This window comes from Rhineura floridana, chromosome 3 (assembly GCF_030035675.1).
Source record: "Rhineura floridana isolate rRhiFlo1 chromosome 3, rRhiFlo1.hap2, whole genome shotgun sequence".
NCBI lineage: Eukaryota > Metazoa > Chordata > Lepidosauria > Squamata > Rhineuridae > Rhineura > Rhineura floridana.
Window position 1 is genome coordinate 159,165,202 of NC_084482.1, and position 25,763 is coordinate 159,190,964.

General features: G+C 43.4%; 1 protein-coding gene across 3 annotated transcripts in view; it reads right to left on the reverse strand.

The window, feature by feature from the left end:
* Positions 1 to 25,763, reverse strand: part of IFT122 (intraflagellar transport 122) — a 98,346-nt gene that overhangs the window by 6,375 nt on the left and 66,208 nt on the right. For all 3 annotated transcript variants that reach the window (XM_061618486.1, XM_061618488.1, XM_061618487.1), the window contains 7 exons: positions 22,401 to 22,541; positions 19,747 to 19,844; positions 6,762 to 6,862; positions 4,861 to 5,026; positions 2,277 to 2,388; positions 1,640 to 1,768; positions 103 to 182 (listed from right to left, as the gene is read on the reverse strand). In XM_061618486.1, coding sequence (XP_061474470.1) covers positions 103 to 182; positions 1,640 to 1,768; positions 2,277 to 2,388; positions 4,861 to 5,026; positions 6,762 to 6,862; positions 19,747 to 19,844; positions 22,401 to 22,541 — 827 coding nt within the window. The remainder of the gene's footprint in view (positions 1 to 102; positions 183 to 1,639; positions 1,769 to 2,276; positions 2,389 to 4,860; positions 5,027 to 6,761; positions 6,863 to 19,746; positions 19,845 to 22,400; positions 22,542 to 25,763) is intronic.

Genomic DNA, 25,763 nt, shown 5'->3' on the forward strand with positions numbered 1-25,763 from the left:
TTGTAGGAACTCCACAGATGTGCCCTCTCTGTAATTCATCACAGCACAAAGAAATTGACCAGGTGACGAGATTTGGGAGAAAGGCAAGAAACTATTTCTGACCTCAAAGCTCAGTTTTGCTGTAAATGGATCATCCTCTTCAATCTCGTCTGCTTTATAGAGAAGCCTCATTGTCTGTACACCTAGGAACGTTTGTTAGGGAGAAAACAGTGATCCGATGCAAACATTATGCGATCATGGGGAGTGCAAAGGCAAAGCACCTGTGTGGTGTTTCAGTATTGATTTCTACTCCCCCCCCATGTCCAACAGTGAAAAGCTCACACATTATTATAGCAATTCCTGGTCTATGTATCGAAGTATCTATCAGGATATAGAAGGCTTGCCTCCCCTTGCTGAAGAGCAGCAGATTATAGAAAACAAATATCCACCAGTTATTAAAGTTAGACCATTGAACTAGGATACTTAATACTCTCAACCGGTCTCCCAACATCCTTAATATTGTTATTTTTATTCTTTCCCATTCCCAGTTTTCTTCTGTATATAATTGCACACAGCATCCTTTCTTAAAAACGTATCTCAACCTCTCTGGCTTCATGCCTTTATACTGCCACTAGCAGTGTGAAACTCCAATAGTTAATGGTGCACTTGTCCTGTAAAAATGACAAGTATTGGGAATGCAATCAATAATGACGGATTTCAAAGTAAGCCCAATCTGGTCTTCCTTGGCTGGAGGACCAGGTTTGAAAAAGAAACAGAAAAGTAGCTTCTTTCAAATAAAGCCCTAGTATTTTGATGTGCTTATTCAAACTGAAAGGAATTAAAATATATTTAGGTTGTTTTGTGTTAATAGTTATGACAAGCAAAAAACTAACTTAGTGCAGATGAGCAAACGTGCAGGCTCCTGGAGAGGAGACTGCAGCCATTTTGATCTTCCCTAGTTGTTTTGTTGCTGCACGGAGCCAAGCTATGGTTTAGCTTAGCAAGTCATCCAAATCTGGGCTCATGGTTTACCTCTCCCCAGACTAATCGTGAGCTGTAGCCAAGGTTTGTTCTATGTGATTTATCTGGAAACATAAACCATGAGTCTAGATTCAGATGGCATGCTAAGCCAACCCATGGCTTAGCTCAGTGCAGCACAGAAGCAAAACAACCAGGGAGAACCAAAGTGGCCAAAATTACTAATAAAGTCAGAGAAATTTAAAGATACTTGGTGGCCCTTTCTGACTTTTCTTACTCACCCTGGCTTTACTCATAGACCCTCATCTTGCCATCTTCCTTTTTATTCTGACCATCTTCCAAGATATTAAATTTTCTTTAAGATTTTCTTTTTCTGAAAGTCATTGGAAATTAATTCTAGATTATTTTTTTTTACACTCTTTGTGAATTATACCTGTACTCGATACCTGTTATTTGGAATGTTTCCTCTGTTTGTATTTTTGAGAAGGTTCTTCCTTCACTGATACTGCTTTATTGTATTGTTTTGTTCAACCATTTTTATTTTTTTTAAAGTAGCTGCAATCTCCTTTCTGGGAGCTGGCATATTTGCTCATTCATGCTAAGCCATGGTTTGGTTTAGTGTTATGTGTGAACAAGGGAAGTTACGTGTTTTCCTAGGTAATTGTCAGGAGTGGAAGGATACCATCGCTCATCTGCTCTTGCCATTTATTGTCTTTCTTGTTGAGTCTTGGTACTTCCAGATCTATCAGAGCAACAGCTTCTTCATCGGTGATCCCTTCCTCTAAATAGAACTCAACCAAGTGCAAGATATCTGAAAAGGATAGAGGTGAAAAACTCACTTGTTGGAATATCCGCAATGCTTGCTGCATCCACTCAAAAGATAAGCATTACTGTTCCACACACACGTTCTTAACCTTCAGCACATATTTCTGTTAGTAAAGGGCTTCACATACGTGGAAACTCACTTGAGGGGGGAAAAACAACACCCACAGTGCAAATAAAAAAGATGTTTTTAATTCTCCTTTCTCCTCCATAGGGCACAAAAAGACATTCCATTTATTATTATTTATTTATAATAAATGTACAATCTGTCCTTCCTCCTGAAGGAGGGGTCAACTCTGAAAATAATCTGGCAGTTATTTCACGGCATCATTAAAGTGTGGTTGGTCAAACTGAGAAATGTAGCCAATTTAGAAAGGGAGGAATTGTTAGCTACTAAACTGCTAGCTCCACCTTTACCAATGCAGAACCACAGCAATTTCAGACACCTTAGATAACAGACACATTTTATCCATGTGAGCTGCAATATTTCAACGCACCATAAGAAGCAGCAGCGAAGACAAAGGGCTGCCTGCAATTAATGCAGACGTTCCCCAGGTTGTTCAGCAGAGGGTTGTGGGTGGAACACCTGTAGCACAAAGGGACAAGCTCCTGCAAAGAAATACACAGAGGTCACTGCAAACAAAACAGCCCATCTGAACATATTGGGCAGAATCATAAGATCAGTAGGGAGCCATTTTGAGAACTCCTAAGAACATCTTCCCTTGACCCCTCCATGCCCCCTCCCCTAACTACAGAAATATTAGGGGACCCTCCAAGGCAGTCTTCAATACAATGCAAGGAACTGGGGTCAGAAGGGAAAATCCAAGAAGTCTGATCCAAGTGTGGAAGCACCCAGATACGCCCATAGGACTCTACATTCCAGCTACGGAAACCAACTAGTAATCACTACAGCTATGTTATATATTTATTTTTATGTCTAACTCACCACCTTTTAAAAACATCCAAACTGAACAGGTATATCAAAAGGTACAGACTGGAGAAATATCTCCTTAATCCTTCAACAACATCTTAAAGATATCTTCCATGGCTTCTGGAAAACATGCTCGGACTCTGGCAAACTTTAAGAAGGAAGGATTTCCAGAGCTAGTCAGTAGCCGCTAACAAGGCTATAAGCATGTGCCATCACATTTCCTCTTTGATGAACTATTAAGACAGCATTCTCAGTAGATAGCAGCAATCATGACAGAACACAGTGGAAGAGTTCAGTTTTAATAGAAGGGGCTCAAGCTATTTAGGCCAAGTTTAGTTTAGTTTCAGTTTAGCTGAGAGGGGCCTTTGAGAAGAAAAGAGTCAGGGGAGTTACAAGAGAAGTGTATAATCTCATGACTGATAAAAACAAATAGATAAGGAAAAATTATTCACTTCCTCTCCGAAAGCATAACTGAAAGACAACAGGTTTAAGACAAAAAACACCCCCTCTTTGAAACCACAAAATATTAATGAGTTATGGAACTCAATGGGCCATGGAATGCATTGTGTCATAATTTATTTGTTTTATTAGATTTATATCCTGCCCTTCCTCCAGAAGGAGCCCAGGACGGATGGTAACTAGCATTAAGGAGATTTACAAAGCACTTTAGGGGTAAGCAATATGGTGCCTTCCATAAGTTGCAGGATCCATGATCCCTCACCATTGGCCAAGCTGGCTGAGACTGATGGGAGCCAAAGTCCAATAACATCTGGAGGGCATCACATTGGCTACCACAGCATGAATACATGGAGGAGACAGATCTGTTAATGGCTGACAGCCATGTTCAACTGTAAAATATTGTATATATCTGGCTGTGTATGAACTTCTCTAAAGCAGCCTGCCTAGCCACTGTTGGCAGCCAAAAAAAATCTGCTATATGAACCACTAGATGATTTGATGATCCATATGGGAATTCTCATTTTCTTATGTTCTTTTACACCAACAAAATTGAATCAGCACAGAACCAAACATAAAATGGTGAAATTGAGGCCTTTAAACTTTCATAAATATTCTTCCAGAGTATGACTGCTTGAGTCATTACATATTCTATTTTGAATTTGCTGCAGTGTTAGGTGAGTCCTATGCAACACCCAATTCACTGCCAGAAAGATGTGAACAAAGGTTACTGAAACAGGTTTTTTGGCTCAGAGGCTTGATGAAAACACAGGACCTTTGATTTTCATTTCATGTCCTTTTAAACTGCACAATTACTTCAGGCAGCTATATGGATCTCCAGGGCCTTATTGTGTTTATATTATTTCAGGTGGCCAGATGGAGTGCATTTTTTCCTGTTCATTTAAGGTTAAGCATTTACACCATACAATTTATTTTGATTTGCATGCCCCTTTAGTTAGAATTTTATAGAACACTGGCAAGGCTCAGATAACAACTGAAAAGAGGAAGGTAAGCTTTTAAAAACATGATTTACAAAGAGTAATGGGTCCCAACTGCTGGAAAAGGGGGGAAATCTGACAAATGGGGCCGGCTCAAATATAATTATGGACAGTCCTAGAGAGAAGAAAGGAACTAAATGCTTATGGGAATACATGAAAATAGAACTCGTCAATTGCAACCCTACACCCACTTACCTGGGAGTAAGTCCAGTGAATTCAATGGGACTTACTTCTGAGTAGAAATGGATTGCACTGTCAGAGAGATACTATTCTTTTCCATTTTAAACAGTTTTACACGTTTTATAACTGTAACATTTTTATCTGTTTTTATAATAGTATGTATACTATTGTTGTAACCCACCTTGGGACCTTTTGGTGAAGGTTGGGTAAGAAATCTTACTAAACATCTTCTAAATAAAATAAATAAGGTGCAGCTTGGCAGAGCGGTGGGAATAGCAAATGGTAATAGCCAGGATAGAATAGGGAGATTAAGTGGGGAGACAGCTTTTGAAGATAGACATTAACATGTGAGACCCCTATTTTCATTTGAATAGGGAGATGACATGCGACATCACATTTTTCTACAGAAACATTGCATTTGCTCCTAATGCCTCTCAGCTTTTGCAGACGTGTCAATGTAGTCTCTTGTGTAATGTCATATATGAAAAGATAGGGAAAATACAAATGGGAACTTACTTCACTGTCATGGAAAGGCTTGGACCGGATTGTCAGGCTTCCCAGCTCAACTGATTTCTGAAATTTAGCTGGGATCTGCAGCCCCTGCAACTTGTCATAGGTGTGACGAGCCAATTTATAAGCGCCCAGAGCTTTGCTCTGCTTTGCCAGGGCAAACAATGTATTCCTGTAATCAAATTAAGGAACAAAACATACATATGGCAAGCAGGAGAAACCACATCGTTGCTTTCAATCAGAGGAGCTTATGTGCTGAAGCATAACCAAAGCCAGGGCTTGGAAGGGCCTCTGCTGGAGAAGTCTGTTTACATAAGCATGTTTACATAAACAAAATGTGAAACAACTGCTAGAATGCTGAAGGGGATGGTGTTTTGAGAAAGAGAAATCCCATCAATATGAAGTGCCATGAATTAGCGATATGTGCACAGCGCAGAAGGGACAGAGATGGCTTTTCTTAAACAAGACCCTTTTTTGTTGTTGGTCAAAATGCCCTTGTCTTGCAGTGTAAAATGTTACATGCAAAAGGCACCAAATCAGCTAGCATTTTTCTACCAAAGTTCCAAAGCACTTTATAAAACAAGTGTACTTCCTCTCAATAGTCAGCTATCAGGGCCAAATCTGCTATCTAGATAAACTAAGCATATTTGATTGTAATTAACAGGCTTAAATTCAAATATTTTTGCTTAGGTGGGTTGACTAGACTTCAACCCTTTCATTGGACATAATAAAGCAAGATAGTTAGGGCAAGTTATCAAGAACCTCCCTTGATTCACAAGAAACTAAGCCACTTTGGAACCTTGGCCATCCCTGGGCTCCTACTGGGAGGAAGGGCAGGATATAAATCAAATAAAAATAAATAAATAAATAAATCCTCTTCACCACAGGGGTTAATGTATTTTGATGGCACTTAAAAATGTACTCCTTGGAAAAAAGGCCACATACTTCATAGTAACAAAACCTGTCTATTCTATCTTAGAAACTCAAATATCCCAGAGAAAACATGGTTGCTCAGCTTAAGCTTGAACTTGATGTGGGCCATCCTGAATTCAAATGGGTCATAAATGTGATCTATGAAGGATCAAGCCACCAGAAATCAATTTCAGGCAGAAACGAAGGGCGTTTCATCACTGGAGCCAGTTTAAAGGAAGTATGATTATAGAAAACTGGTTAGACCATTGGTCCATTTAACTTAGTACTGTCACTGCCAGTCAGTGGCTCTCTGAGATGTCAAAGAAGAGTTTTTCTTGGACCTATCTGGAGATGCCAAGGACTGAACATGAGGCCTTTGCATATAAAGCATATGCTTTACCACTAAGCTATGGCCCTTCTCAAAAGAGGAGATAGGAAGCAAGCTGTCCCATACATTCATCCATGGAGGAGTGGGAGGAAAAGCCTGGTTATATTAAGGTTACTTGCCTGGTCTTTGGGTATCTTGAACGGACCTGTATGGCAGGTTGGGAGATCTCTCATGGCAAGCATAATATCCACAATCACCATAGTGACAAATTCCAGAAAGATAACCATGTTGGTTTGGTACAGCAAACACAACCGATACTCTTGTGCCGATGTGAAGACAAATCAAATTGCTGTGACATAAGCTTTCTTGGGTCAGGGCCCACATTGGCAGATGTTCTGATTAAGTGGGCTTTGGCCAAGGAAACGGCTAATTCTCTAAGCACCATATCTGCATGGTTTATGGATGGTTCCTAGGCTATGCAAGAAGTTTGGGGGTTCAAACACTGTAGCAAAAATGGAATAACCACACAGTAATCTATGTAATGCAGCTCTGAGAGCAAATATTGCATATATCCTTGCAGCATGTCAGTACACAGCCAACACCAATGAACCTTCTGTTTGGGTCACCAGACAGTTCTTGGATTTGACTTTTGCCTTTCAAAGGATACACTTTAGAAATTCCCAAAGGAGTTTCCTTGGTCAGGCTATGAAGTAAAAACCGGGACACGTTGAAGAGTGTTTCAAGCAAATAGTAATTGAAGGGTTCTTCCTGCAGTGTTAAAATAGAAAAATAAGGTTAAACTAATAAAGAAAGGCACAGAATTAAGCATTAGCTAATTGCTCTCTTGCCTGACACTATTCTCCTTTATTCAAAAAGCAACAACACAGGAAGAATCCAAACGGATTAGATCTAATTCACTAATAGACAAAAAATCTTGCAGTTTAAGAACGTACCTATAGCCCACAGCTATTTCTATCAAACTTTAAAAAGCAGGGAAATTGGGCAGCTATAGTGAATGCACCAGAGGAGCAGGAGACCTGCTCTGCTCTCTGAGATATTGGACTGCCCTACAAATTTGTCAAAATGCAAACACCTTCTGGGCTGGTCTTTGACAGTCCAGTCCACTTTCTGTGTAGCTTGGAAGAGTTTGGTAACATGAGTTTGATAGAAATATCTGTTGGCTATAGGTACGCTCTTAAACAGCAAGGTTTTTTGCCTATTAGTGACTTTCTCTGCTTTTTCATCTGGGAGGTAAGAAATGGGATCCTGTGCAAGTTTGCTGAGAATGGATTGATCATTTGCATGCTTATTGAGTTCAGTGGGATTTACTCCCCTACAATCATGCTTAGGATAGGTAAAACTGACCATGGGGAGGGAAGCCTGGAGTGGGCAGGGGAGGAGAAAGAAGGAAGTGGGGAGGAGAGGAAGAAGGGAGGAGGAAGGGAGAGGAGAGGGGAAGGAGGAGAAAGGCAGGTCTGATCATTTGCATGCTTACTGAGTTCAGTGGGATTTACTCCTGTGCAATCACAGGACTAGGGATTCTGTTGGTGAACCGCCCACCCCACTGCCCAACAGGCTCCCTAGCTGAGCTGATGGAGGTGGTCTCGGGTGTACTGCTGAGATCCCCCAAACTGTTGGTTCTGGGGGATGTCAACATCCATGCTGAGGCCATCTTATCAGGGGCGGCTCAGGATTTCATGGTCTCCATGACAACCACGGGACTGTCCCAACACATGTAGCAGGGCATACGCTAGACTTGGTTTTTGCAACTGGACATGGAGATGGTGATCTGTATGTGGGGGGCCTTACATCAGTCCCTCTGTCATGGACAGATCACTGTTTGCTGAAGTTTAGACTAACAGCAGCTTTTTCCCTCTGCAAGGGTGGGCACCTATTAAGCTGGTCCGCCCCCAGAGACTAATGGATCCAGATGGTTTCCAAAGGGCTCTGGGGAGTTTTCCAGCTGATAGGGCTGGAGCTCCTGTCAAAACCCTGGTTGAACTGCGGAATACAGAAAATTATGGCGCAATGATATGGGGCTGGGCAGAAAAAGCAATTCTGGTTTTGGAGACAATCCAAACCAATTTTTTAAGACGCTTACTGTTCCTGCCCCAAGGAACTCCAGCAGCCATGCTTCAAGCGGAAACTGGCCTCCCGCCACTGGGCGCGCATATACATCTAGCCCTCCTAAAATCTATGAGACTGCCCACTTCAAACCAAGGTAGGGAATTACTTAAACTTTGTTTTGCCCACCCATTTTTCCATACCATATGGAGCAGCAAAATTGAAGGCATTCTCCGTAGATATCATATAACTCTCCAACAATTCACTCACATAGATACAAACAAGAGACTCCGCGAGTTAATTTTTAATCATTGCAACTATTTAGACCATTTGACTTTAATTAACTGCCGTATTGCCCCATGGTATTGGAGATTTAAAACAGATCATAATTGTTCTCCATACCTCTTACAGGCACTACCAGTGCCTCTCAGACGTGCATTCACGGCCCTTCGCTTTTTCACATTACCGAATTCCGATAGAGAGGGCAGAATATCCAATACCCCAAAGGACCAAAGAAAATGCGTCTGTGGTTTTGATGGGGTAGAGGATCTCCCGCATATTATGTTATATTGCCCAATTTATCAGAATCCTAGAGTAAATCTTCTACAGGAGTGGCTCAATTTCCGTGAGATGCCCACGGAAGAGGAAAAAATATTATTCTTATTATCTATACAAACCACGAGATAACACGTAAGGTATCTCTCTTTGCGCTGGCCGCTCAGAAGCTAAGAGCCAATTTTATTCTAAGTTTACAACCAAATCAAACTATTTAATAAAAATTTTTAACTTAACTAATAATTAACTTTAGTTCTTTTAGCATAATAACTTTGTGTATTATTTTTATATTGCCAGGGCCCCCCACTCTGCCCGTCTGTTCCCTGACCTCAACTAAACCGCAGTCTCCAACCCATTGACGTAATAAACCTTAAACAAAACTATGCAGGTAAGAAGCCAGCAGGGGTGTGGGGGCTTTCCAGTGTTTTGCACCGCCTGCAGCATGTACGACTATCTGCCTGTTGGACAGAAGTCGTGGGTGTGCTCTCGGTGCAATGAGCTCCTGGCTCTCCGGGAATGACTTCATTTCCTTGAGGCCAAGGTGGCGGACCTGGAAAAGCTGAGAGAGACAGAGAGGTGTGTGGAGGAGGCCTTCAGGGACGTTATAGCTGTGTCCCACTCCAACGATGATAGCTCTCCTGCTATCATGGACAACGATGGTCTCGGGGAAGGAGAGCATCCAGCTGAGGAAGAGGGAAACGATCCCTTAGAAGGGACCCATTCCTTGGGGGATGAGCAGCTATCCTCTCGTGCCGAGGATATATCTCCAGGGGGTGGAGGGATCCTTGTAGTGGGTGATTCGATCATTAGGAACATAGACAGTGGGGTGTGTGATGGGCGTGTAGACCGCAAGGTGTTTTGCCTGCCTAGTGCGAAGGTTGCGGATATCGCCCGTCGTTTAGATAGTTTGGTAGACAATGCTGGGAAGGAGTCAGTGGTCGTGGTGCATGTTGGCACCAACGACATGGGGAAATGCAGCCGTGAGGTCCTGGAAGCAAAATTTAGGTTGCTAGGTAGGATGCTGAAAGCCAGGACCTCCAAGGTGGCTTTCTCTGAAATGCTACTGGTTCCACGCGCAGAACCAGACAGACAGGCCCAGCTTCGCAGTCTCATGAGACGATGGTGTCGGGTGGAAGGGTTCGGATTTGTTAGGCACTGGGGAACATTTTGGGACAAGCCGGGCCTGTACAAAAGGGACGGGCTCCACTTGAACCAGAATGGAACCAGACTGCTGGCACTTAAAATTAAAAAGGTAGCAGAGCAGCTTTTAAACTGACTGAGGGGGGAAACCCGACAGGAGCTGAGAAAGGTCCGGTTCGGAATAAACCTCCCCCCTGGGATAAAAACCAAAGAAATGATGAAATTTTAAAAGGGGTAGGCCTAGAAGTAGGCATTGTGAGAGCAGGGGCACAGGATATAAATTCAGAAGAGCAAAATTACCACAGGCCTAACCACAAGTGCCAAAGACACTTGAAGAGAGACACTGCTTACAAGTGCCTGTACGCTAATGCTAGGAGCCTCCGAACGAAGATGGGAGAACTGGAGTGCTTGGTCTTAGAGGAGAGCATTGATATAGTGAGCATAACGGAGACCTGGTGGAATGGAGAAAACCAGTGGGATACGGTTATCCCTGGATATAAACTATATCAGAAGGACAGGGAAGGACGTATTGGTGGCGGAGTCGCTCTATACGTGAAAGAAGGCATTGAATCCAGCAAGCTCGAAACCCCAAAAGAGGCAGACTCCTCCACAGAATCGTTGTGGGTGGTGATACCGTGCCCCAGGAGGGACTTAATACTGGGAACGATCTATCGTCCCCCTGATCAAAATGCTCAGGGAGACCTTGAGATGAGATATGAAATTGAGGAAGCATCCAAACTAGGAAATGTGGTAGTAATGGGTGACTTCAACTACCCGGACATAGACTGGCTGCATATGTGTTCCAGTCATGACAAAGAAGCAAAGTTTCTAGATATTCTAAATGACTATTCCCTAGATCAGTTGGTCATGGAACCGACCAGAGGGACGGCAACCCTGGACTTAATCCTCAGTGGGGACCGGGACCTGGTGCGAGATGTAAGTGTTGTTGAACCGATTGGGAGCAGTGACCACAGTGCTATTAAATTAAACATACATGTAACTGGCCAATTGCCACGAAAATCCAACACGGTCACATTTGACTTCAAAAGAGGAAACTTCACAAAAATGAGGGGATTGGTAAAAAGAAAGCTGAAAAACAAAGTCCAGAGGGTCACATCACTCGAAAATGCTTGGAAGTTGTTTAAAAACACTATATTAGAAGCTCAACTGGAGTGCATACCGCAGATCAGAAAAGGTACCGCCAGGGCCAAGAAGATGCCAGCATGGTTAACGAGCAAAGTCAAGGAAGCTCTTAGAGGCAAAAAGTCTTCCTTCAGAAAATGGAAGTCTTGTCTGAATGAAGAAAATAAAAAAGAACACAAACTCTGGCAAAAGAAATGCAAGAAGACAATAAGGGATGCTAAAACAGAATTTGAGGAGCACATTGCTAAGAACATAAAAACCAACAACAAAAAATTCTATAAATACATTCAAAGCAGGAGACCATCTAGGGAGACAATTGGACCCTTGGATGATAAGGGAGTCAAAGGTGTACTAAAGAACGATAAGGAGATTGCAGAGAAGCTAAATGAATTCTTTGCACCTGTCTTCACAGTGGAAGATATAGAGCAGATCCCTGAACCTGAACTAACATTTGCAGGAAGGGATTCTGAGGAACTGAGACAAATAGTGGTAACGAGAGAGGAAGTTCTAAGCTTAATGGACAATATAAAAACTGAGAAATCACCGGGCCCGGATGGCATCCACCCGAGAGTTCTCAAAGAACTCAAAGGTGAAATTGCTGATCTGCTAACTAAAATACGTAACTTGTCCCTCGGGTCCTCCTCCATGCCTGAGGACTGGAAAGTGGCAAATGTAACACCAATCTTCAAAAAGGGATCCAGAGGGGATCCCGGAAATTACAGGCCAGTTAGCTTAACTTCTGTCCCTGGAAAACTGGTAGAAAGTATTATTAAAGCTAGATTAACCAAGCACATAGAAGAACAAGCCTTGCTGAAGCAGAGCCAGCACGGCTTCTGCAAGGGAAAGTCCTGTCTCAGTAACCTATTAGAATTCTTTGAGAGTGTCAACAAGCATATAGATAGAGGTGATCCAGTGGACATAGTGTACTTAGACTTTCAAAAAGCGTTTGACAAGGTACCTCACCAAAGGCTTCTGAGGAAGCTTAGCAGTCATGGAATAAGAGGAGAGGTCCTCTTGTGGATAAGGAATTGGTTAAGAAGCAGAAAGCAGAGAGTAGGAATAAACGGACAGTTCTCCCAATGGAGGGCTGTAGAAAGTGGAGTCCCTCAAGGATCGGTATTGGGACCTGTACTTTTCAACTTGTTCATTAATGACCTAGAATTAGGAGTGAGCAGTGAAGTGGCCAAGTTTGCTGACGACACTAAATTGTTCAGGGTTGTTGAAACAAAAAGGGATTGCGAAGAGCTCCAAAAAGACCTCTCCAAACTGAGTGAATGGGCGGAAAAATGGCAAATGCAATTCAATATAAACAAGTGTAAAATTATGCATATTGGAGCAAAAAATCTTAATTTCACATATACGCTCATGGGGTCTGAACTGGCGGTGACCGACCAGGAGAGAGACCTCGGGGTTGTAGTGGACAGCACGATGAAAATGTCGACCCAGTGTGCAGCAGCTGTGAAAAAGGCAAATTCCATGCTAGCAATAATTAGGAAAGGTATTGAAAATAAAACAGCCGATATCATAATGCCGTTGTATAAATCTATGGTGCGGCCGCATTTGGAATACTGTGTACAGTTCTGGTCGCCTCATCTCAAAAAGGATATTATAGAGTTGGAAAAGGTTCAGAAGAGGGCAACCAGAATGATCAAGGGGATGGAGCGACTCCCTTACGAGGAAAGGTTGCAGCATTTGGGGCTTTTTAGTTTAGAGAAAAGGCGGGTCAGAGGAGACATGATAGAAGTGTATAAAATTATGCATGGCATTGAGAAAGTGGATAGAGAAAAGTTCTTCTCCCTCTCTCATAATACTAGAACTCGTGGACATTCAAAGAAGCTGAATGTTGGAAGATTCAAGACAGACAAAAGGAAGTACTTCTTTACTCAGCGCATAGTTAAACTATGGAATTTGCTCCCACAAGATGCAGTAATGGCCACCAGCTTGGATGGCTTTAAAAGAAGATTAGACAAATTCATGGAGGACAGGGCTATCAATGGCTACTAGCCATGATGGCTGTGCTCTGCCACCCTAGTCAGAGGCAGCATGCTTCTGAAAACCAGTTGCCGGAAGCCTCAGGAGGGGAGAGTGTTCTTGCACTCGGGTCCTGCTTGCGGGCTTCCCCCAGGCACCTGGTTGGCCACTGTGAGAACAGGATGCTGGACTAGATGGGCCACTGGCCTGATCCAGCAGGCTCTTCTTATGTTCTTATGTTCTTATGCATGTTGCTTTGTACTTGTGTTGGCCTATGGCCCGACAATAAAATTGAACTTGAACTTGGAATACAGAAATGACCTGGGCGGTTGACAAGATTGCTCCAGAGAGCCCTCTCCTGTGTAGAGCTCGTATGGCTCCATGGTATACCCCGGAGCTGAAAGCGATGAAACAATATAGGAGATGGCTTGAGTGCAGATGGACACGAACTCCTAGTGGATGCAATTACACACTGGTAAGTGCCTATGGTAAGCTGTATTTAGGGGCAGTGAGGGCAGAAAAAAACAATATTTTGCTGCCACTATCAAATCATCAATCTGCCACCCAGCAGAGCTCTTCAGAATTGTCCAGGGACTATTACACTCTGGCCCCAAGGGCATGGTAGATCCATCTGACACCCGCTGTAATTAATTTGCTAGGCACTTCCAGGATAAAATCTTTAGCATCCGCCAGGACTTAGACTCCAGTGTTATAGCAGGTGAATCAAGCGAGGTATCCAGAGCACAGCCTTGTCCCGATTTCTTGGATGAGTTTCAGTTGATACAGCTTGAGGACGTTGACAAGGTGCTTGGACAGGTTCGTGCAACCACTTCTGTGCTGGATCCTTGCCCTTCTTGGCTAATAAAAGCTAGCAGGGATGGAACAGCCAGCTGGGCCAGGGAAGTGATTAATGCCTCTCTGCGAGAGGGGGTGGTCCCTGGCTGCCTGAAAGAGGCGGTAGTGAGACCACTCCTGAAGAAACCCTCCCTGGACCCAGAAAATCTTAATAACTATAGGCCGGTGGCAAATGTTCCATTCCTGGGCAAGGTCCTTGAACGAGTGGTTGCGGGCCAGCTCCAGACACTCTTGGATGAGACCGATTATCTGGATCCATTTCAGTTGGGTTTCAGGCCTGGTTTTGGCACAGAAACAGCCTTGGTTGCCCTGTATGATGACCTTTGTCGGGAGAGAGACGGGGAGTGTGACTCTGTTGATTCTTCTTGATCTCTCAGCGGCTTTTGATACCATCGACCATGGTATGCTTCTGGGGAGACTGGCTGAGTTGGGAGTGGGAGGGACTGCATTGCAGTGGTTCCACTCCTACTTGGCAGGTCGGCTCCAGAAGGTGGTGCTTGGGGAACATTGCTCGGCACCCTGGATTCTCCAGTATGGGGTTCCGCAGGGGTCAGTTCTGTCCCCCATGCTGTTCAACATCTACATGAAACCATTGGGTGCGGTCATCCAGAGCTTTGGAGTGTGTTGCCATCAGTATGCTGATGACACACAGCTCTATTTCTCCTTTTCATCTTCTTCAGGTGAGGCTGTCAATGTGTTGAACCGGTGCCTGGCTGCGACAATGGACTGGATGAGGGCTAATAAACTGAGGCTCAATCCAGACAAGACTGAGATGCTGCTATTGGGTGGTTCTTCTGGCCAGATGGTGAATGTACAACCTTTCCTGTATGGGGTTGCACTCCCCTTGAAGCTCAGGTATCGTCGGTGGCTTCTACCAACTTCAGTTGGTGGCCCAGCTGCGCCCCTTTCTGGACAGGGATAACCTCGCTCAGTTGTCCGTGCTCTGGTAACCTCCAAGTTAGATTACTGTAATGCACTCTACGTGAGGCTGCCTTTGAAGACGGTTTGGAAACTGCAGCTTGTGCAAAATGCAGCAGCCAGATTGGTAACAGGGACCAGACAGTTCAAACATATAAAACAGATTCTGGCCCGCTTGCATTGGCTGCCTGTATGTTTCCGAGCTCGATTCAAAGTGCTGGTTTTAACCTATAAAGCCTTACATGGCTTGGGACCACAATACCTGATGGAATGCCTCTCCCGACACGAACCCACCCGTACGCTACGCTCAGCATCCAAGGCCCTCCTCTGGGTGCCTACTCCGAGGGAAGCTAGGAGTCTGGCAAAAAGGGAGAAGGCCTTCTCAGTGGTGGCCCCCAAATTATGGAATGATCTTGCTGACGAGGTGTGCCTGGCGCCAACACTGTTATCTTTTCGGCGCCAGGTCAAGACTTTCCTCTTCTCTCAGGCATTTTAGCATGTGTTTTTAAATTTGTGTATTTGTTTTTAATGTTTTTAATTGCTGTAAACCACCCAGAGAGCTTTGGCTATAGGGCGGTATACAAATGTAAATAATAATAATAATAATAATAATAATAATAATAATAATAATAATAATGGCTAGGATAGGTAAAACTGACCATGGGGGAGAAGGAGGGGGAGGGGAGAGTAGAGGGAAAGAAGAAGGGGGGAGAGGGGAGCGGAAGGAATGGGAGGGGGAAGAGGATTGGAAGGGGAGGGGTGAAGGAAGGGGGAGGGAAGGGGCAAAAGGGAGCTGAGGGGAGGGAGAGGAGGGCAAGTTTGATCATTTGCATGCTTATTGAGTTCAATGGGATTTACTCTTGTGCAAGCATGCTTGAAAATGGACTGCCTTCAAGTCGATTCCAAATTATGGTGACCCGATGAATAGGGTTTTCATGGTAAGCGGTATTCAGAGGTGGTTTACCATTGCCTTCCTCTGAGGCTGAAAAGCAGTGACTGCCCCAAAGTCACCTAGTGAGCTTCATGGCTATGTGGGGATTCGAACCCTGGTCTCCCAGGTTATTTCATTTCATTTCATAGTCCTAGGATAGGTAAAACTGACCATGGGGGGGGAAGAGGGGGAAGAAGGAGATTGGAAGGGGATGGAGAGGGGGAAGGGATGGGTGAAGGAAGGGGCAAGAGGAAGGGGCAAGAGGGAGGGGATAGGAGGGAAGAGGAGGGGAGGGCAGGTTTGATCATTTGCATGCTTTTTGAGTTCAGTGGGATTTACTTGGGATAGGTGAAACTGATATGGAGGAGGGATGTGAGGGCAGGAAGGGAAGGGGGAGAGGAAGGAGAAGGGGAGGAGATTGAGTGGGTGAGCACTGGGCAGAGGGGAAGCCCGTTTCCAAAAAGTAAAACATTGTGAATAGTATCATTCTTTTTCAGACTTTCTCCCACTTTTTTTTTCTATAGCAGGCACATGTAGCCTCCCACCCAAATTTAAACCATAGAATCATAGAATAGTAGAGTTGGAAGGGGCCTATAAGGCCATCGAGTCCAACCCCCTGCTCAATGCAGGAATCCAAATCAAAGCATTCCCAACAGATGGCTGTCCAGCTGCCTCTTGAATGCCTCCAGTGTCATAGAGCCCACTACCTCTCTAGGTAATTGGTTCCATTGTCGTATGGCTCTAACAGTTAGGAAGTTTTTTCTTATGTTCAGTCGAAATCTGGCTTCCTGCAACTTGAGCCCATTATTCTGTGTCCTGCACTCTGGGACGATCAAGAAGAGATCCCGGCCCTCCTCTATGTGACAACCTTTCATGTAGAAGAGTGCTGTCATATCTCCCCTCAGTCTTCTCTTCTTCAGGCTAAACATGCCCAGTTCTTTCAGTCTCTCCTCATAGGGCTTTGTTTCCAGTCCCCTGATCATCTTTGTTCTCCTCTGAACCTGTTCCAGTCTGCATCCTTCTTGAAGTGCGGAGACCAGAACTGGATGCAGTATTCAAGATGAGGCCTAACCAGTGCTGAACAGAGGGAAACTAATACTTCATGTGATTTGGAAACTATACTTCTGTTAATGCAGCCTAATATAGCATTTGCCTTTTTTGCAGCCACATCACACTGTTGGCTCATATTCAGCTTGTGATCAACGACAATTCCAAGATCCTTCTCACATGTCGCATTGCTGAGCCAAGTATCCCCCATCTTATAACTGTGCATTTGGTTTCTTTTTTCTAGGTGTAGAACTTTGCATTTATCCCTGTTGAATTTCATTCTGTTGTTTTCAGCCCAATGCTCCAGCCTATCAAGGTCCCTTTGAATTTTATTTCTGTCTTCCATGGTATTAGCTATGCCCCCCAACTTTGCATCATCTGCAAATTTAATAAGCATGCTTTGTATCTCCTCATCCAAGTCGTTAATAAAAATGTTATAGAGCACTGGGCCCAGAACCGAGCCCTGTGGTACCCCACTTGTTACTTCTGCCCAGTTTGAGAAGGAACCATTGATAAGTACCCTTTGAGTACGATTCTGAAGCCAACTGTGGATCCACCTGATAGTTGTTCCATCCAGCCCACATTTAGCTAGTTTGCTAATCAGAATATCATGGGGCACTTTGTCAAAAGCTTTGCTGAAGTCAAAATATATTATGTCCACAGCATTCCCACAGTCTACAAGGGAGGTTACCCGATCAAAAAATGAGATGAAATTAGTTTGGCAGGATTTGTTCTTCATAAATATATGTTGGCTGCTAGTAATCACTGCATTGCTTTCAAGATGCTTACAGATTGACTGCTTTATACTGTAATCTGCTCCAGAGTTTTTCCAGGGATTGATGTTAGACTGACTAGTCTGTAGTTCCCCGGTTCTTCCATCTTGCCCTTTTTGAAGATAGCGACAACATTAGCTCTCCTCCAGTCATCCGGCACTTCACCAGTCCTCCATGATTTCGCAAAGATAATAGACAGCGGTTCTGAGAGTTCTTCAGCCAGTTCCTTCAATACTCTAGGATACAGTTTATCGGGCCCTGCTGATTTGAACTCGTTCAAAGTGATTAGGTATTCCTTGACCATTTGTCTATCAATCTCAAGCTCCAATCTTGCCCCTTCTACTTCATGTTTCCCGGGAGGGTCATAGACCCTTTTTTTGGGGAGAAGACTGAGCCAAAGTAGGAATTGAGCATTTCTGCCTTTTCTTTGTCATCTGTTATCATTTTGCCATCCTGTACCACCATTTCTTTTCTCTGTCTTTTACTATGGACGTACCTGAAGAAAGATTTTGTGTTGTTTTTAGCATCTCGCTAACCTCAGCTCATTCTCAGCTTTAGCCTTCCTGACGCCATCCCTGCAATTCCGTGATACCTGCCTGTACTCTTCCTTTGTGGCCTGGCCTTCTTTCCATTTCCTGCATGTGTCCTTTTTTGTTTTCAGGTCATCTCTAAGCTTTTTGTGAAGTCACACTGGCTTCTTCTTCCCCCCCCTTTTTTTCATTGTTGGAATTGCCATTGTGCTTTTAGAATTTCATTTTTTATAAACTCCCACCCATCTTGGACTCCTTTTCTCCTTAGGGTCGCTTGCCATGGAACCATACTTACAATTGTTCTGAGTTTATTTTATTAAAACCAGCTTTCCTGAAGTCCAGGGTGCGCGTATGGCTGCTCTCAGCTTTTGCTTTTGTTAAAATCAAGAATTCAAGTATGGTGTGGTCACTTTCCCCCAGAGTTCCCATACCTGCCACTTCATCCACCAAGTCATCTCTATTGGTTAGAATCAAGAACCAACACCGAAGCTGTCCCTGGCCACATCCACACCAGACCTTTATTTCACTTTAGACAGTCATCGTTTCTCCCAAAGAATCCTGGAAGTGTAGTTAGTGAAAGGTGCTGAGAGTTGCTAGGACATACCCTGTTCCTCTTACAGAGCTTCAATCAGACTAGCTGACTGTTAAACCACTCTCACTACTGGAGCTCTGTCAGGGAAATAGGAGTCTCCTCTCAGCACCCTTCACAAATTACACTTCCCAGGATGCTTTGGGCGAAGCCATGACTGTCTAAAGTGAAATTAAAGTCTCATGTGGGTGTCGGCCCGATTAGGCAAACCCAGCAGCTGTGAGGCTGGCTTTTAGAACACTGACAGTTGGTTCTTACAGAGCATGCCCAACATTATCACAGAGTTCAATGCAAAATTTCTTAAATTAATTAAAAATCGGCAAACATTTTTTAAAAACTTTTTAACTGCAGAAGATGAAGGTCAGAGCATGGGGCAAGACAGTAATAGGATTACATGTACTCTGTGAACATGGCTGATTTTTAATGAATTTCAACAGATTATGAAACTCTAACAGAAAAAAGTCCAAAAGGGGTCTGGTTTTTTCCTCTCTCTTTTTACACTTTGAACTCTCAATTCTCTCTGACTGTTTTGTTTATAGCCATGAAAATTTAGAGGGTTGTTAAGCAAGCTTTTCTGAGTTCAGGCATTTTGTAAGGTTTTGTTTTGAAATGAGCTTATGGGAAGCATCAGAATGGCATAGGGGTAATTTTCAATTCAACATTGCGGAATGCGAAAAATCCATGCTGACAATAGTATACATCCACTCTCATGGCTGTATAATTTCAACTTTAAGGAAATTGGCCATGAAGATAAACTGTTCAAGGCAGGGCTGTGGAGTCGGAGTTGTGCAGATGGAAGCAATTTTGGGTGGAGTCAGAGTCGGTAGAAATGTACTGACTCTGACTTCAAAATAAAATTAATATTTTAATATTAATATTAATTCATTAATATACATTTGCCATTTATGAAGGAGTCAGAGTCGGAGTCGGACAGTAGAAAAATAGAGGAGTCGGAGTTGAAGGTTTGACATACCGACTCCACAGCCCTGGTTCAGGGGACAGTCTTATACCACCCTCTCCATGAGAGAAGATGCTGGGTACAACACAAGAAACATATTACATCAGCTAACTGCCTATTGAATGGTTTCAAAGGACAAAGAATGAACTAACTGTGAAGCTCCATATGAGTATCTTACAGTGCATTTGTGGATGAAGTGATAGGCATGATACAGTTCTGCCAAGTGCTGGAAGTGGTGAAACTTCTGTAACATTTCAGTCTTCTGCTGCTTGTCATCTAAGGGAGGGAAAGGCAGCATCAGTACAAAAACCTCTGATCAGTTGCCAACTGACAGCAAGAGACTTAATCAAGAAAGATCACAGACCATCCTGGTTACTGCATTAACACTTAGAGATTAGCGCCACTAAACATATGTGCCTCAAAGTACAGCTTATGTAGTTTGATGAGCTTGATGTGTCATTTTGTGCTTTAAAAGCACAAGAAGATAAATGCATACTTTTAATACAACCAGAGTCTACAGTTAATAGTGGAGCATATTTGCATTCAGTTTCAAGCAACACAATCTGCAGAAGCTATAACCAAAAGGAGTAACACTTTCTATGTTTACATTTAGACTGAACAATTGGAATAATTTATCTTATCGCCAGTGCTATGCAACTTTACTTGAATGGTAGTCCTGCTATGTTCAATGAGGCTTACTTCCACGTCAGTATGCACAGACCACAGAACAATATTTTAAACGTATTGGCAAAACTAAAGCAATGCTTGTATAGTATCAGTTAAGAAAATATGCCTGCTACACCTTAATTTTATTTTTGCTAACATATGGGACAGCCAGTGTCTTATATGCTAGTGGAACAGTGAATGGAGCCAGCATCACCTCTCAACTTGGCTAGGGACGAAGTGGTCATGGGCAAATTGCTCTTTCCTGGCCTAAACTCTGCTCTGTAAAATAGGGACAATAATTTGCCTACTTCATAAGATGATTGCATAAATTAAGAAAGTATTATACATTACTTTGTATGCAAAAGTAAACTCAGTGGAACCTACTCTGAAGAATAATAATAATAATATTTAATTTGTTTGTCGCCTATCTGGCAATTAGCCACTCTAGGCGACGTACATTAAAAAAGATAAAATACAATAATATCAGATGCAATCACATTAATAACAGTAGATAGAAATACTGGACGGTCATCAATACATATAAAAGCAATTATATTAACAACATACAATAGATGACAGACTCGTGACGATTTACCCATCCCAAGGACCTGGAAGGCTTGCTGGAATAGCCACGTCTTCAGGGCCTTGCGGAATACATCTAGGGAAGGGGCATGTCGAAGATCACATGGGAGGGAGTTCCAGAGAGTGGGGGCCACCACAGAAAAGGCTCTCTCCCTAGTACCCACCAACCTAGCTGTTTTGGTTGGCGGGATTGAGAGAAGTAAACAAGTTTGGATTGGGCTTTAAGGCTGCGATCCTCAGCAGTTATCTGCATGTTAAATCTCCCAAAGTATAGGACTGCTACCAAAAATTGAAATGTAAGTGATCATAAATGGCTTCTGAAATACCCTCTCTTCCTCAGTAAAGCTGACCAAGCGCATTTAGACTGAGAAACCTCTCCAGTGGCCTAACATGGGAGTTTGCCCAGTAGGTCTTGCAGCATGACTCAGCTTCCCCAACACTATCGCCAGAACAAACCTAATGTTATTGTAGAATTAATGAATGTCAACTTTTCTGCCCTATAAAAGTCTTGCATTTTAAAGACTAGTAGCACTATATATTAGCCCTCTTCCAGTTCAGCTGCATACTAATGATTGAGGTACAGCTGAGGTGCTCAGCCATGAGCATTCCTAAATGAAGGAAAAAATCTATCTGAGACCTCCCATCCATCCAATCAAAAGGAAGACAGAAATAAAGTTACTTGACCCCACATTCTGTGCTAGGAATGTTGGAAATGATAACATATGAATGGAAGAAAGAAGCAAGGCCACAACAGAACCTCTCTTGACATCAACCTGTCCAGGTGTTAAGACATTTAAGGCGGGGCCCTTCTTGATGTTCCACTTCCAGGGATGGAACACTCAGCAGTATCATGGCATAGGGCCTTCTTGGTGGTGGCGCTTCAGTTGTAGAATACTCTCCTACTTGGAGATACAGTTGGCGCCAACAGACCTTTATTTTCAGAACCAGCTTAAAATGTTTCTGTTCCCCAGGCACTTTGTGTGATATTAGCCTATGGAATTTTTGCACTGTGCTCATATTTTAATAGGAATTTTGATCATATTCTTCCTGCTGTATTGTTTCTGCTCTATTTTACTGTATTGCTATGTTTACGGTTTGATAGAAATCCACTCTGAGATCAGTAACAATGAAGAGCAGCATAGATATCCTTTAAACAAATAAAGCATTCTTTAAGATTCCCATAGATGGAATACCAGAAGAGCAAAACATCCATGAATGACAGAGGGCTGTCAAAAAGCCCCCTACGTTGACATGAATGGTTGGATGTGGTCAGCCCCCTGTTTTTCTTTCATTGAAACTGAACTTGGGCTTCCCCTAGCAAATGCATGCATCTCCATGTTTTGAGAAACAGAATTTGCCTAGTTTCATTAGAAGACTTAACCTGAGAATAAGGTTTGTCTTGTCAGCTGCCCTAGCCACACATGACAAGATCATAATATGTACAACATAAATGACTATGTAAAAAAACCCAAATGTCTTGTACCATGCAATTCACAATTAGCTTTCAGTTAAGCCATCAGAGTTTGAGATGTTCTGCCTTCAGGCATGGATAGATTACATGTAAACTTGCTTGTATTTCCTTACCTTGAGCGATATCTAAGCACTGCATGGAGAGCATCCAGTAATAATATCCTGCATCATTGAATCGGCTTTCTACCACAGCATTGTGAGTTAATTGTTCCAACACTTTTACAGCTTCAGTTTGTTTGCCAGCCTTGTGGAATGCTGCAAAGGGGGCCAAAATAAAGATTTTGTAGAGTGATTAAACCAATTAACTTGATTAAAATTAAAAACAGGTCCCACAACTAAACAAAGGAGCAGATGAAAGGGATTACACCCTAGTATTCTTCTACATGTTTATGGGGAATTTAACCTAGCAGTATATGCCACAAAGTATCTTTCTGAAGTATCCTATCACTCTGCAGGCACAATCCACCAAGTACTGTTGCTGTACAACTTTCATTCATCTCAAGGTTGCTTTTGGATGGTTCCTGACAAGACCCAATGAAACAAATGGAGATTGTGCAACAGCAGGGCTAAATAGAATGCACTGTACTAGCAGGGAAGTGAGGAAACCATAACTGGAGATTTGTCTAGCTAAGGGACAAATCCAATATATTTGTCTTGAGTGCTGCAAAGGAACCATGATTAAAACAAAGGCTATACACATAAATTTAAATCACACTTTAGTTTTTTAGTTTTACAAATCCAAGTTAAAGTGGCAAAAAACACAAGCGACACTAGCAACTGGGACATGTGCATTTCAGTGGTCAGGTTTCCCTGCAATAAACGTGAAAGCAAAGCCCTGATCCTTTCCTACCTACTGCTTCCTGTTCATTGATGAGAAACCCTGTCATTAAAGACACACACCCACACTAGAAGCAATGATGCTACATGTGCATTTGCCATTAAAACTTAGGTCCTTGCACCCACGTTCAAAATGTAAAGTGTAAATCAGCTCTAAATGTAGAAAGTCACTGGTTGAAATTTAAATTCATTCAGATCCTACTTCCGCCTCTAGGATGCACACCTTACCATGGTCAGGGGTTTGAGAGTGTTGAAGAAGCTGAGAGCAATGTCATCAGGAATCTAAACCAACAGGCTAGACTCCTGGCAGGGGTACACAAGGAGGAATGGTCAAAGCTGAGACACCAGACTAAGATGCATCCAAACTCAGAGGAAGGCAATGGTAAACCACCTCTGAATACCTCTTACCACAAAAACCTTATGGACAGAGTATCCAAAATGCAATGTGAGATAGTGTTGGAAGATGAGACCCCCAGGTCTGAAGGCATTCACCGAGCTACTGGGGAAGAACAAAGGACAAGTACGAGTAGCGCTGTGACTAATGACAAAGCTGAAAGGAAGCCCAGAGGCTGATGTGCACAGATGCGAAAGGAGAGTCGAGAGTTGTATGACGCACACAATAGGAACATGGAATGTGAGAAACATGAACCAGGGAAAGTTAGAAATTGTCAAGCAAGAAATGTACCATTGGTCTCACCTGAAAGGTGATTTTCATAGGAAGGGGCCATCACTGTGGGAATAGTTCCACCTATCGTGCGAAGGCAAGAATGTTTTTGAAGTCAAGACTAGGGGCGTCATGCCCCTCCCACTCTCCAGTTCATTCGTAGCGAGTCTAAAAGAGATATCTAAAAATACAAGAACAAGGCCAACAGGCCCGCCAGGAAAATAACATAATAGTCACATGCATAACAACATGACTCTAACCTAACTACATAACATAACAGAACTAAAAGTCTTGACTTCACTCTTACATTTAAATATAATATGGAAACAATAACATGTAACCCATTGATAAAATCACTAGTCATCCTCCAACTGGGAGGGTCGTGATGGCCCCTTCCTATGAAAATCACCTTTCAGGTGAGACCAATGGTACATTTTCCATAGGAAGTGGGCCATCACTGTGGGATGTACCAAAGCAACCCATATAGGGAGGGACCACCCACATGTTAATCCTCATTAAGAACCTGTTGCAACACTTGTGTGCCAAAAGAAGCATCAGCAGAACCTGTTGCAACACTCGTGTGCCAAAAGAAGCATCAGCAGAGGCATAACGATCAATTTTATAATGCCTTATAAACGAGTGTGGGGTAGACCAGACTGCGGCCCTACAAATATCGGCAACAGGAGCATTAGTGGCAAAAGCAGCCGAGGTGGCAGCTGACCTGGTAGAATGAGCCATTATACTAGCTGGAACTGACAGCTTCAGGGACTCATATGCTAAAGTAATGCATGCCCTTAACCAACGAGATAAGGTAGAATTAGATACTTTATGCCCCATAGACCTTGGATGAAAGGATACAAACAGAGACTCCGTTCTTCGAATCTCTTGGGTCCTAGACAGGTATGTCTTGAGAGCCCTCCGAACATCCAACGAATGCCAAGCCTTCTCGAGCGGATGGGTAGGATTCGGGCAAAAGGAAGGTAAAACAATGTCCTGGCTGCAATGAAAAACTGAATCGACCTTGGGACGAAAGGAAGGGTCAGTCTTCAGCACAACAGAGTCCTTATGGAAGACGCAGAGGTGTCTAGCAGAAGACAATGCGCCCAACTCCGAAACGCGTCTGGCAGATGTGATTGCAATCAGAAACAGGACCTTGAAGGACAGTATGCGTAGGGGCACAGTCCTGATGGGTTCAAACGGAGGGCGTTGCAAAGCCTGCAGGACTTTCGGCAAACTCCATGAGGGGAACCGATGGACAACAGCCGGAGAGCATAGGGCGACTCCCCTCAAAAAACGTTTAATGAACGGATGTGAGGAAATATGATCTCCAGGAGAGGACACTGAGAGAATGGATGACAGAGTAGACGCATGTCTACGTAGAGTGTTGGGTCGAAGTCCCATCATAAAGCCACTATGGAGAAATTGGAGTACCTGGTGCACATTGGCCTGGGATGGATCGTGGTGGTGGGACTGACACCACTTGGAGAAAGCCACCCAGGTATGTTGATAAATTCGAGTGGTAGATGGTCTTCTCGAGGCCAAAATAATATCAATCACAGCGTCAGACAGTCCAGCTGACCTCAAGTGTCTCCGTTCAAACGCCACGCTGTTAGATTGAGCCAAGTAGGGTCCTGGTGCAGTACTGGACCCTGGGATAGGAGGTCTGGCGTTACTGGAAGTGTCCAAGGATCCATCATTGACATTGCCAGAAGATCTGAGAACCACGGTCGGCGTGGCCAAAATGGTGCTATCAGAACCAGCTGTGCCCTTTCGGTTCGCGCCTTCCTCAAGGTTTTGGCTAACAATGGTATGGGAGGAAAGGCGTACAATAGACCGTCTGGCCACGGTGTTGTCAGAGCATCCACTGCTTCTGCTGTTGAGTCCAGGTATCGGGCAAAGTACCTTGGAAGCTGGCAATTGTGACTGGAAGCAAACAGGTCGACTGAGAGGGTGCCGAATCGACACTGGAGACGATG